This window comes from Diorhabda sublineata, chromosome 2 (genome assembly GCF_026230105.1).
Source record: "Diorhabda sublineata isolate icDioSubl1.1 chromosome 2, icDioSubl1.1, whole genome shotgun sequence".
In the NCBI taxonomy this organism is placed as follows: domain Eukaryota; kingdom Metazoa; phylum Arthropoda; class Insecta; order Coleoptera; family Chrysomelidae; genus Diorhabda; species Diorhabda sublineata.
Window position 1 is genome coordinate 20,984,530 of NC_079475.1, and position 12,850 is coordinate 20,997,379.

General features: G+C 32.5%; 1 protein-coding gene across 1 annotated transcript in view; it reads right to left on the reverse strand.

Moving 5' to 3' along the window:
- Window positions 1–12,850, reverse strand: part of LOC130452730 (cyclic AMP response element-binding protein A-like) — a 161,996-nt gene that overhangs the window by 16,857 nt on the left and 132,289 nt on the right. Inside the window, exons 2-3 of the mRNA XM_056792147.1 lie at window positions 10,781–10,994; window positions 306–487 (exon numbers count right to left, since the gene is read on the reverse strand). Coding sequence (XP_056648125.1) covers window positions 306–487; window positions 10,781–10,994 — 396 coding nt within the window. The remainder of the gene's footprint in view (window positions 1–305; window positions 488–10,780; window positions 10,995–12,850) is intronic.

A 12,850-nucleotide genomic window follows, 5' to 3' on the forward strand; every position in this document is an offset into this window, starting at 1 on the left:
GAAAGTAAACGAGGATTATGTTTTGGTTGGTTTGAAAAAATAATTCGCCGAATAGTGTGGTTAACGTAACTTTGACGCTTAAAAATGAATCTTCAAACCGCCCTCGTATAAGCCAAAAACCTAATTGGTGAATTCTAAAAAGTTTAAATTTTTTATGCCAACTAGAAAGATATATCGCTTTCAAAGTTTGACAGAACAAGTTTTCGTTAAGCCGGAATTCTACCTTTTTTTAATTCGTCTTTTGTGTAGTGTTTTATTTATTCTTTGTTACCCAAAATTCAAAATAAAAAATAATTGCTACATACCATTTCGACATCTAAAGGAACATTGCTTGCATTAACGTAGATTGATTGAGGTGACGAAGGACATGACGAATGATTGCTATCCGTTTCGCTGTTTGGCTCATCTTTAATACTCAAAGGATCATGCTGAAGGTTGCCACAAGCTGTTTTCATTGAAATGGCCGGAAAGCACTCATCTTCCATGTCTAGCATTAAAAGTAATAATAAATCAAATTATAAATGTATAATAAAGTCTCTAAAATACACATTATTATTCTAACATAATAATTGGAATACTTAAAACAGGGCAAGTGTTTTACAGATGATTTTTTAGAAATAGTTGATGTTTTTTTCGCACTTTTGGTACTGGATATTATAAATACTGATAATTACATTTAAAAAAATGGAACTTTAGTTACTTATTACACAAGGGAAAAAAGTAATAGATTTTAGCTTGAAATTGTATTGTTTCCCGACGAGCAGCTGAGGGCGACAAAGAAACAAAAGCTAAAATCTAGTGTTTCCCGTGTATGACCAATAATGTTTGTTTGTGATAAAAAAACGATGATTTAATATTGACAAATCATATTATTATAATATTCAAGTAAGAAAATAATTGATGTGGAATTTAAATTTTGAAATTAGTACGGTATGTTCTACTTATAGCGACAATTAGACATTCGCTGCTAAGGAAACTTAAAGTAATCAAATAGCTGTAAATTTAATTTTGTGTTTTGATTTAAAAATTGTGAACTTAGTGGTTGTTTAGAAGTTATTTTCAATACTAAAGTAAAAATGTCTGATTACGAGCTTTGTTTGACTCCACGGGAATTAGTGGTAGTGGCCAGAGTATCGTCATAAAAATTATTGCCAGCTAAAGCACGGAAAATTTACGAAAACGCGTATTCAATATTCATGTAATGAAAGATGAGAAAACATGCAGTTTTTTCTCGGAAACATTGTTATTTGCTTATTTTTCGATATTGGTACAATAACAAAAGCCATCCAAAGTGTGGTTGAATTCAATGATTAAAAGTATGTTACTATTCAATAATGATGTAGACATTCCTGAAAGAAAAGAAAGCTGCGATTTTAGCGAGTACACAAATTAGTGTTTTTTTAAATAAGCCCTCGATGAAGTTTATTAATTGGTAAGATTGTTGTTGTATTTGCGATGGCAAGAGCTTGTCGAATTTGTGAAATTAGTCAAGTAGCATTAAATGATATTGAAGATTCAGGAACGTTCGAAAAACTTAAGGAAGTAAAGAATGATTTAAAAATTACTGAAAAATATGATAAATTTTACCGAATGTGCATAGCCCTTCATCCAGAAGTAGCAAAGGATCGCTGCTTGTTTTATGTAATAGAATATGTATGAATCAGGTTTTGGGTAAAGACCAGTTTTATCGGGTTCCCGAAATAGTGGCTAATTTTCTTCAACTTATAAATGCTAACTTACGTACAGGTCATTCATTTCGTAGATCGTTTGCTATACTTTTAGTTGAATATCTTCTTCTTTAAGTGCAATCTTCGGACGGAGGTTGGCGACCATCATGACTATTTGTATTTTATTCACAACTGTTCTAAACATTTGGTTTTATGTGCAGTTAAACCACTCCCTTAAGTTTTGCGGCCATGATATTCTTCGTCGTCCTATACCTCTCTTTCCCTCTATCTTTCCCTGCATAATCAGTGTCTGGAATTCGTATCGTTGTCCCCTATTACATCACCTAAGTACTCTAATTTGTGGGCTTTTATGGTAGTCAATAATTCCTCATTGTCTTAGTCCATGATATTCGTAGTATTCTTCTCAATATCCTGGTTTCAAAGGCTTCCAGTTTTTTCATTATTGCTTTGTTTAAAATAGCTGCCTCCATTTAGTACAAAAGGAACGATGATCGAGTATATGTAACATTTGATCATTCTCTTTTTCAAATCATTATTCAAGTTTTTACATCGAAAGAAGTTTTCCATTTTATAAAATGCACTGCGAGCAATTTCAATCCTCACTTTTATCTATTCAGTGCTGACATTTCTCGAATTAATCCAAGTCCCTAGATATTTGACTTTCTGTACTTTTTTAATGTGGTTATTTCCAATTTGTGACTGTGCATTCTGAGAAATGCATTTATTTAATTTTATTTAAATTCATGTGTAGCCCATACTGCTCGCTGACTCTTTTTACCTTTTCTGTAATTCTTTGAAGTTCCTCTATATTCTCCGCTATTAAGACAGTGTCGTCAGGACATCTTATGTTATTAACTCCATTTACTCGAATCTCCGCTTTCTTTTTTGCTAGTGCTTCCTGGATAATTACTTCCGAATATATATTAAAAAGTATTGGTGATAATATGCAACCCTGTCTTACTCCACGTTTTATATGTATTTATTCTGTTAATTGTAAAGTGTTACTATTATTTTGAGTTTTCTGTAATCTAATTGTTTTTCTTTCAGTATCTGTATCAATTCTTCACGTCGGACTCTATCAAAAGCCTTATCGTAATCAATAAAGCTCGTATGAACTTCTCTGTTAATATCAAGGTAGCGATTAAAACTGAAAAAGGCATCCCGAGTACCAAGTCCACTTCTAAAACTAAATTGAGTGTCACTCATACCCTCCTCCATTTCTCGATAAATTCTATTGTGCATAACTTTCAAGAATGTCTTGAGCGTGTGACTCATTAGTGATTTGGTCCGATATTCTTCGCATTTTCGGGCATTTGTTTTCTTCGGGATTGTTATGAAAACGGATCTGATAGGATAGTACCTGTTTTATAAATAGTATTAAAAAGATTTGCCAGTATTTCTAATTGGTCTTCCTCAAACAGCTTAAGAGGTTTTACCGGTAGTTCATCAGGTCCAGGTGCCTTATTATTCTTCATATTTTTGAGTGCATTATTGATTTCTTCTGGAGTTATATCTAATCCACTTTCCAAATTCCTTGTTTCTGAAGTTGATCTTCCTATTCCGTTATCATCAAAAAGTTGTTATATATATTTTGTCCATCTTTCTAATTTCCTTTAAGTGTCTATGATTATTTTGCCATCTTTATCCAATAATAAGCTTTCTGATTTCTATTTCTCCAACTTTCTTATGAATTTTGAAATTATCATATTTTCGTTCTAATTTTCGTATCTCTTCACATTTCTCATTGAGCCATTTCTCTTTTGCCTCTATAATTTTCTTTATTGTTCGTTGTATCTCTTTGTACTCGTTTCTATCGACACTCTTAAATGATCTTCTTTCTTCCATAGTTGAATTTAGGGGAGACTTAATGACACTAAAGAAACATGGCAATTGGAAGTCATTAACGGTCGCTGAAGGGTATGTTAATGAATCGGTAGCACACCGGACACAATTAGCCAATAAAGTGATTAGAACGTGTAGTAGTGCTGAAAGAACACCGGATTTGCGACCAAGTACATCAACAGAAGTTGTGATGACAGGAAGAAATATAATTTCGTCACAAGAAAATTCGACTGTTTACCGATTAGTTTAAGGACCATGTCATTCATGTAATGCACATTTTTTACTTTTGATATAACTTGTTGTATAATAAAATATTCTAAAATTAAATAACTACCTTTACTTATGTATTTATACAATATCCTTGTCATGGAAACTTTAAAACAAAACTAATTCGTAAAAGATAACAACAAATGCGCGAATTTTTGAAATTATTCCTAATAATAACGCATCTAAAGAGGAAAGAGAATTTTCTAATAATGATATTCGTAGGAGTTAGTTGGTTAAGCTCTATAAGATATCTAAGGGTGCTTCGACTTGCTAGGCACGGTTGTTACTGTTTGTATTTCTATTAAAAATGAGGAATAACATTGCCAGTTCTTATACAGGGTGTTTCTATATTCGACCGACAACGCTCTACCACAAGGAGATCTCAATAAATTATTCATTTTGATATAGGAATACGAACCCTTACGGGGCCTAGTTGCTGAGATATAGGGTGTTCAAAATTTTAAGTCAACATCAAAAATTAGTCATAAAGAACGCTTTTATTTTTTTTTAAAATTTGGTAACCAATATGCTCCTTAATAAAATAATATTTTGACATCAACACACTTTGGAAAAATTTAACCAGTAGCGCGCTGTCTGTCATATTGGCCACCAAATATGAAAGCAAAATTTAAATGCGTTCTTGATTTATGGCAAATTTTTTATTTTGATTTAAAATTTTCAACGCCCTATATCTTAGCAAATAGACTCCATAAGGGTTCGTATTCCTATATCAAAATTAATCATTTATTGAGATCTCTCTGTGGTAAAGCGTTGTCGCTCTAATATAGAAACACCCTGTATAGTATTATAGAATCTAGGTTAACACCGCAAGAAGTCCATTATGTGAGATTCCTTTTCAAATGTGCAAAGTATGCTTAAAGTGACAAAGAACGAGATATAAAATTATTTGTGGAAGTGCATGTATTCAAGAAAAACGTTTTTTCATTGCATCTTTATTTATGCGGTATCTTTGGCTCTTATAGAAGATGTATGATTTAAGTTAATATGATATCAAGAAAGTTGGAAAAAAATTAAAAAGTAGGTCAGAAATCGGCACTTGCGGAGACTGGTTATGTTAAAGAGACTATTAGCAATTAGAAGAAGAATAGTAAGACTTGAAAAAACTAAAGAGTACGGAGTATTTGAATAAAAATTTTAAAAAATTTGTTAGCAATTTTGAACGAAGTTACCTACATTTGTCTGATCAACATTTTGAGTAGATCATTCTTCTTGATGAGTTACTATTTTGTCCGAAAAAGTAGTAAAACAATTAAAAGGACTAACTTAAATCCGACCTTTCATTTTGTAAGATTCTATATTGACTTGTATTTAATAGAGCAGAAACTACCGTCCACAAGAATCAGTCGAACGCGGAAATTTAGGGCCGAAACAAGGTCATGGTCGAAATTTGTTACTAAAATACCTCAAAAAGTCAATTACCCCTGTATTAAATCTTATTTTCGAATTATTTTCATATTTATCGAATAATATCTATTTTAAGACTCAATTTTTCGTTTCAATATTTTTGATCGCTTTAGCACTTAGAGGCACTTTATTCGATAAAAAAAGAACGCATGCTCAAAGCTTATTGCTTTTTGTCCTGAATTATCCATAGATATTTCTGTATCGAAAAAAATATATATCTCCCAGAACATTTCATATATTTCACAATATTTCAGACTGTAATGGTAAAAGGACGACGCAAATAAATTCGATAAAAGGAGGAGAAGTACCTTTGCGACCGTTCACGGACCAATCACATTTACGTAAAAGTCATTCGACAATAAATTCCGTCCTATAAACATAAATTCTTGACGCATTCGAATGAAACTTGTTTTTCATAAACATCTTAGACGGTGGGGGTGACTTGATTTTGGCATTTAGTAAACTAGCTTAGTGAAGACGTATTTAATTATTGAACCATGAGTTTGAATAAACCAGAAAAAGTAATTTGCAATTGTAATTATTTATAATACATGAAATTCTTAAAATAAAATTATGAATTTTGCAGAAAATGTATCGAGAAGTTGATAGATTTCTCATTGTTAACCCGTTTCTATCAGTCTTATTTGTATGCGAGTAACTGACTTTTGACCTCGATTTTACTTTGAGCGAACAATTTTAATTTAAACTTTGCACACTCAAAGTCTGACGACAATGCAATAATCCATTTAAAATAAAAGTAAAGTACAAAATAAAAAAAATTCTTGGAATAAGAATAAAATTCGTGAGGAGAAAATTACTGTCGTTTTTATAAAACCGTGAAGTGCTATCTATAATATTATTAAACTAACTCTGCTTCGAATAACACTTCGCATAACACAAGCATATAAGCACAACGTACATGATTTTGGCAAACGGCCGGTATCTACGCTTTCTGATTGTAAAATCAGAGTAATGTACGTTTTGCAAGTGAGTTTAAAATGCATGTGTACACCAGATAACAGTACATATCGTACGTTATGCCAGTAAATTAAAAGCACGTCAGAATATATTTAAAGTTTTATTACCATAATGCAATACAAAAACTACGAAAAGTAAGCACATTAACACAAACTAAAAGGCATATAAAGTAGGACCTTAATGACTAAGTATAATTTATTAGTTGCTAGTGTCCACTAAATTGTTATAATATGGCTATCGTTAATCACTTCTTTCGTTTTGTATTTAAAAGATTGGCTGGGGTAACTCCATATCATTTACGCACATTATTATGTAATACAGTATTAAAATCAAGTTCAACTCATCAACGTATGCTTGCTTGCTTAAAACGACACGTGGCGAGGAAGCAAAAACAAAGGCGCGGGGGTATGCAGCCGCTTAGATGGCAAAATGTACATCCATTTGAGATATGCAGAGCAATTCGTACTGTTATTTAGCGAGAGGAAATTCGGTGGCAAAATGTACATTTATTTGGCGCCTGCATAGCAATGTGTACTGTTATTTGACATCGACCAATAAAATAACTATATCGCTATGTGTTTGTCAAATACATGTACGTTGTGCTTATATGCGTCTCGAAATTGGAATCGAACCCAGATCTAGTAGCTACGTGCTAGAAGTTTCATCATTTAAGCTATTCTAGAGACGCATACCGCATTTACATTTCAGTCATCTACGTAAGAGATTCACCAAATGAAACTACCGTCCACCTTATCGTGGAGAGCCATTTCGAGGCTCTTAAGATAATATGGAGAGAAGGGAATGATGGAATGGGAAGTTCTACTCAATGAATAATTTTTAGTGATCGAAAAAATCATTCAGATAGACCCCGGACTGTCTCATATCTATTGGTTAGAAATGAAAAGTTGATCTGAAAATGTCAAATCCCAACGCTTTTATAATAGGGCCATTAATTTTCCCAATAGTAATTTTATTCTTATGCCAAAAATAATTTTTTACTTTTTAGTTTGATTATTGCTAAAATCATGTTTTTTAGTTTTTTTTAAACTACCATTTATAACATAAATAAACTGTTCCTAAAATCTATTCTGCAAACCGTGTATTTGAAACTCGCCCCTTCTTTGCAATAAATAAACTAGTAAATTTGGAAACTTAAAAGTTCCTTACTAGAGATTAGAGACATTACAAGGTCATTGTCACCAATAATTTTGAATAGAACCATATGGCAAGCGACACCTCAAATGTGTTCAATAATTTAATGAAACTAACCTTATCGTTGTTTGTAGCAGTTTTGCAAATGGCTTTGCAATAAGCAAAGTTGTATTGATTTGCATCAATCAATATTAAAATATAAAACTCAAACTCCACTTCTGGATTGTTTTCAAATAAACATTTTTGCAAGTCACTCTAATTTGATGTTTTTTTAGTCCCAAGTTTTTGAACATCTGAGAATTTAACTATTGGTGACCGAACGTTCAACTGGTTGAGTAGCAATGTTTAATTTTAAAATTTCCGTAGTGTTATAATGTGAGCCGAAGCCAAGAAACGAAATGATACATGTCATAAGTGATTTAATATTAATTTCATCTTAATTTTCTCAACATTTGATGAAAATAGACAAAATATTCATGTAGCAGAATGCATTTTAATATGCACAACTTTTCAACTACTGCTTCGATCCTTTTATTGAAGTAGAGCTCGAACAACCACTCAATCAAGTTGTTTTGAAAAATGTCTCAAATTGAGTTTTTCATTGTTGTGAAAATTTTTGATTAAAGAAGGATTAATACCAACACAAATCTAAAACAGAATGAAATCGGTTTAAGGTGACTTGACAATCATTTTCAATAATTAAAATTCGTTTCGCTGGGGAGAAGAATCATTAGATGACCCACGTGCGGCAGGTAGTTTGACGGTGACTAGTTCAGAAAACATTAAATTAATGAAGAAAACTGTTATAAGTGATCGGCGCCTAAAAATAAAGAAAAAATTGCAGCACAACATTTAAATATGGCAAAAATTAGTGCAAGGTGGTTGCCTCGAATTCACAGCACTGTGCAAAAGTATCGTCGAGTAGAAAATTGTGAAGCTTTACCACGGGAACAAAGAAAATGTAACAATCCAATCATTTGGAACGGGTGATGAAACTATGGTCTTCTACTACGATCTGATATCTAAAAGAGATTCCATGGAGGGGCGTTGCAAATGAGAAACCGTAACAAAAAAGCACGGAAAAGACCAAAAAATCGATAGCTACAATATTTTGAGACTGCGAAGGTATCTTTTTGATTGACTTAAAGGAATCAAAGACAACCGTGAGCGCGGCATATTACTCTGACTTACTAAGGCAGTTGCGTCAAAAACTTATCGAGGAAAAGCGCGACTGAATTAGCCGAAGTGTGCTTCATGACAATGCTTCAGTCTAAATTGCTTCGCTTTCCAAGGCTACTTTACCCGAATACGGCTTCACAGATATTGAACACCTACCATAAAGCCCTGATCTGGCCCCGTCCGACTATTTTTAGTTCGCAAAGCTGACGTTAAGGGGTAAAAAATTTAACAGCGACGATAAAATTAAACAAGCGGTTTGAGAACATTTTGACTCTAAAGATGCATCATATTCTTATAGGGACAGCTTTAGTCTGACGTTCTGAAAAGTGTGTGGAAGCAAATGGAAAATATCTTGACAAATAATCACGGTTTTTTTTATTGATGACCTTTCTTTCTGTTAGGCTAAGAACTCATGGACCGCACTACGTATGCATGAAGTATGTATGCAAGAAATGGAATCTTTGAAGTCGATTTTTAAGCACCTCAAACGGATTTATTTAAAACTACACACAATTATTAACGACCGATAGCAATACATTAATTTCATGAATTCATGGGTATTATTTAATTACTTGATCGAAGAAAAACGCGATATTTTCAGAAAGGGAGCTTAAGAAGCAATTAAGAAAGGAAGGTACAAATGCGCAATATACCCACTCCTCGAAAATAAATAATAGTATAAAAATTGAAAAATACACACTATAACAACGAAAAAAAAAAATTAAATATTTCTCAACACTTCAATAATAAAGTGATTAATAAAAGATATCATTCCAATGCGAAAAAGCGTGGGATGCTTTACGAGATAATTTTATAAAGACTACTTATATCAGTATCTTTCAACTTAAACATAAAATATTCAAATCAATGAACATCAAGCACCCCACGTTTTTCACAATAAAATTACATCTTATATTCATCCCTCTACACTAATTTGAAGTAAAAACATTATTTGCTAATTTTTAGTTTTGGTTGCTAATAGAGCTTTTGTTTTTTTTGGTTTTTTAAACTATATTTATTTTTATTAAGAGGTTTCTCGATTGCTACGTTTTACGACTCATTTAAGGGAGCTTCTGCTTCTGTACGAAAGTACAGAATGTGAGGTATTGGAGGTGGCATGTTTCGTGAAACATATACACAGTTTCCCGAGAAGGTCAATTATTCAACAGGTATCCTAGGAAACCACTTCGTTGGACATGTTTTAAAACTACTAATCTAACTGATGAGCCATCCATTGTTTTGAATTTCCTGGAAGGATTAAGATTAATGGGTCAACTGATGATACTTAGCATCCTTATTGCAATAGCGGGCACATGGGATCTTTTGGGTCACAGTATATAAAACACCCCGAACTCTACATAAACAGCTGGAAATTATGCAAAATGCAAAGGAACCTTTAGTCCATGTGCATTTACAAACTTTTTTGTTGCAGTAAGAGGGTATTTGGATGACCAGCTCGATTACCAGTCCTCACTTTATTCGATTTTCTGTGGAGACATAGAAAATCGAAGGTTCAGGTCACCAAAGTTGCCAATATTGACGTTCTGAAATAACATATTATTACAAAATTGGAGCTATTTCCATAGACATATCTCAAAATGTGAAACAGTTGTTTAAAAATAGGATATTTCAAATTCGAGAATTAAATGGAGCCAAATTTCATCAATTATTACAATAATTACTGAAACAAAAATTTTATAGTTACAATGACCTTGTAATGTCATCTTTGATAAATTAGCCATCTATCATCGCTAGTAGGGAACTTTACAACCCTCAATAATTTCCAAATTTCGTTAGTTGTATTTTATTGTCTCAAATATGAAAAAGGAGAGGGAAATTTTGAAAAGCAATGTACATTGTAATGTTTGGACTATGTAAAATGAGTGACATTGCGTACAAACAACTTTTTATATGTATATGTTGCTATTTTTCGGTGTTTTTAATTTTAGACTAGAATAATGTACGAATATTGGGTGGGCTGAAAAGTTTCGAATAGCCGTAAAGTGAAGCTGATGTTATATTTCATTCATGTTTTGTTTTTTAAGAATTTTCTACAATTGTTTTTCAATAGTTCTTTTTTTTTGGGGTGGGGAGGGATCTAACTAAATATCAAAATATTTTTATATAAACCAAAATGATAAAAAAATATTCCTATACAAATAAAAAGAATGTTTATAGACCAAAACTCAAGAACAGATAGAAAAATATATAATAGTTCAAAAACTTAAAGAAATATATTTTATACTGACCGTCGACTTTATGATGTGAAGTTGGTGAATCCGGTAAACTGTCCCCATCCGATGTTAAACTGTATGAGTGTTCAGTTTTGATTGGTCTAGTTCCCAAAGCGGCGTCCGTCATGAGTCTATCGTGAAGAATCACACCTGGCAAATCTTTGCTCGGTATATAACTCCATTCTATCGTCATATCGCCCGATTGCATTTTTAATACTTCTTGCATAGCCTGTCAACAAACAACTACAATCAATATAAACTCAAATGAATCAAATTGATCTATTTCATAAAATGTTCATTAAAACACATATTTAAGTCTGTATCTCTGTATGAGTGATTGGTTTGGAATCGGAGTAAATAACACAAAGTACACAAAAACACTATCTTAACTTTACTAACATTTACAATTATACATAAAACAAATTCAACTCGAAATTGGATAAAACTGTCGGTCATAAAACCAAACTACAAACTAATTGTTCATGGAACATTGAAACAATTTAATATTTACATCAATAGTTGGAAATTAAAATATTATTTGTCGACTTTGAACAAGCCATTGACTGCCTAAAAGGGGATCGGAAAAATAGGGAGTAAGTAAAACATTTAGAAGTTTAATAAATATAACAATGATATACAATTGGTACGATGAGACAAAAAAACAAAAGAGTTTCAAATAAATATATATGTAAGAGAAGGAGACGAGCTATTTTGTTTAACCTAGCTCTTGAATTCGTTCTAAGAAACATACAAAAAGGAGTTGCGGATGCCTATGTTAAAAAATTGGAAAATCATGGAAAAATGTTGGGAGCGTTTTAAAGAAGAATAAACTGAGAATAAATAGGAAGAACCAAAATATTGACTAACTAAATAGAGATGAACATAGACAGAACAATCATAAGGCCTATATGCAATGAATGCAAGAAAGATCACTATAATGTAAATTGAAGAAAAGAATTTAACGATGAAGGAACGTAAAATCATAAAAATTAAGAAAGAAATATTGTTAGTAAGTTATCGGAAGAAATGAAGACACAAGAGCGAAATAGTTCAAATATTAACCGAGGCTGGAAATCGATTCAGCCTGTGAAATGGATTTAGAATCTGAAATCGTCTTAATCTAACATTAGGTAAGATTAAGTGTTTTATTTCAATTACAGGCTTAAATTTGTATTATTTTGACTACAAACTACTAATCGTCCACTTGATCCTTCAGTTCGTTTTTATGTAGGAAGACCGATAGGAATTCCATTCCATCCATCTTTAAATACAACTAAGGAAGTTAGTGGTCGGCAGTATATTTAGATAGTTTACAGTAAAGAACAACAGATCGCTTTGTTACATCTGGTAGTAGCGCAAATGGAGCTGTAGAATCAGTCAGTTGGTGAGTGTCGTTCAAGATGGAAGTAAGGCTGCGACATTGGGTTAGGAAGAATTAAAGCGACCACCTTACTCTTCCGATATTGTTTTCTGTGATTTTAATATAACAAGCAAGATTAAGGAACCATTACTTGGAAGAGGACATTGCTAATGCTGTGCACCAACAGATGACCTGATTAATACATGATTCGGCAAATTCTCACGCTGATGGTACTTCCACATGGTTGGTAGCGTATGCTAACAGTAGCAAGAGGACTACTTTGAGGGCCTTCAGTATTAGGTTTATTGCGTTAAATCTATTTACTATGTGTTGTCATTCTTTGCACCGTGTCCTTATATTACCCTAATAAATTAATGTGTTGATTTTTTAGTGCTATTCATTATCCAGGTATGTAGTTAACACCTTGTCACACAATTTCACATTTTCCAAATGGACTAGTATCTTTATATATTCAAGAGGAAGAAAAAAAGGTAGACTTGACTTTCGTCTCAACCCTCGTATAGCAACTAAAACGAGTTACTAATTCTCATACCAGTCAGTGTGTGAACACCATACCTACCCACATCTAAACTTATCGTTGGTCTTAAAATATATCACCACATTATGTTCGAATGTATTTTGGAAACGATTATAACGTAATATCTGATTGTAATATATGGTAATCCCCGACAAAGATACATGTACAAGCATTTCAAGGCAATGAA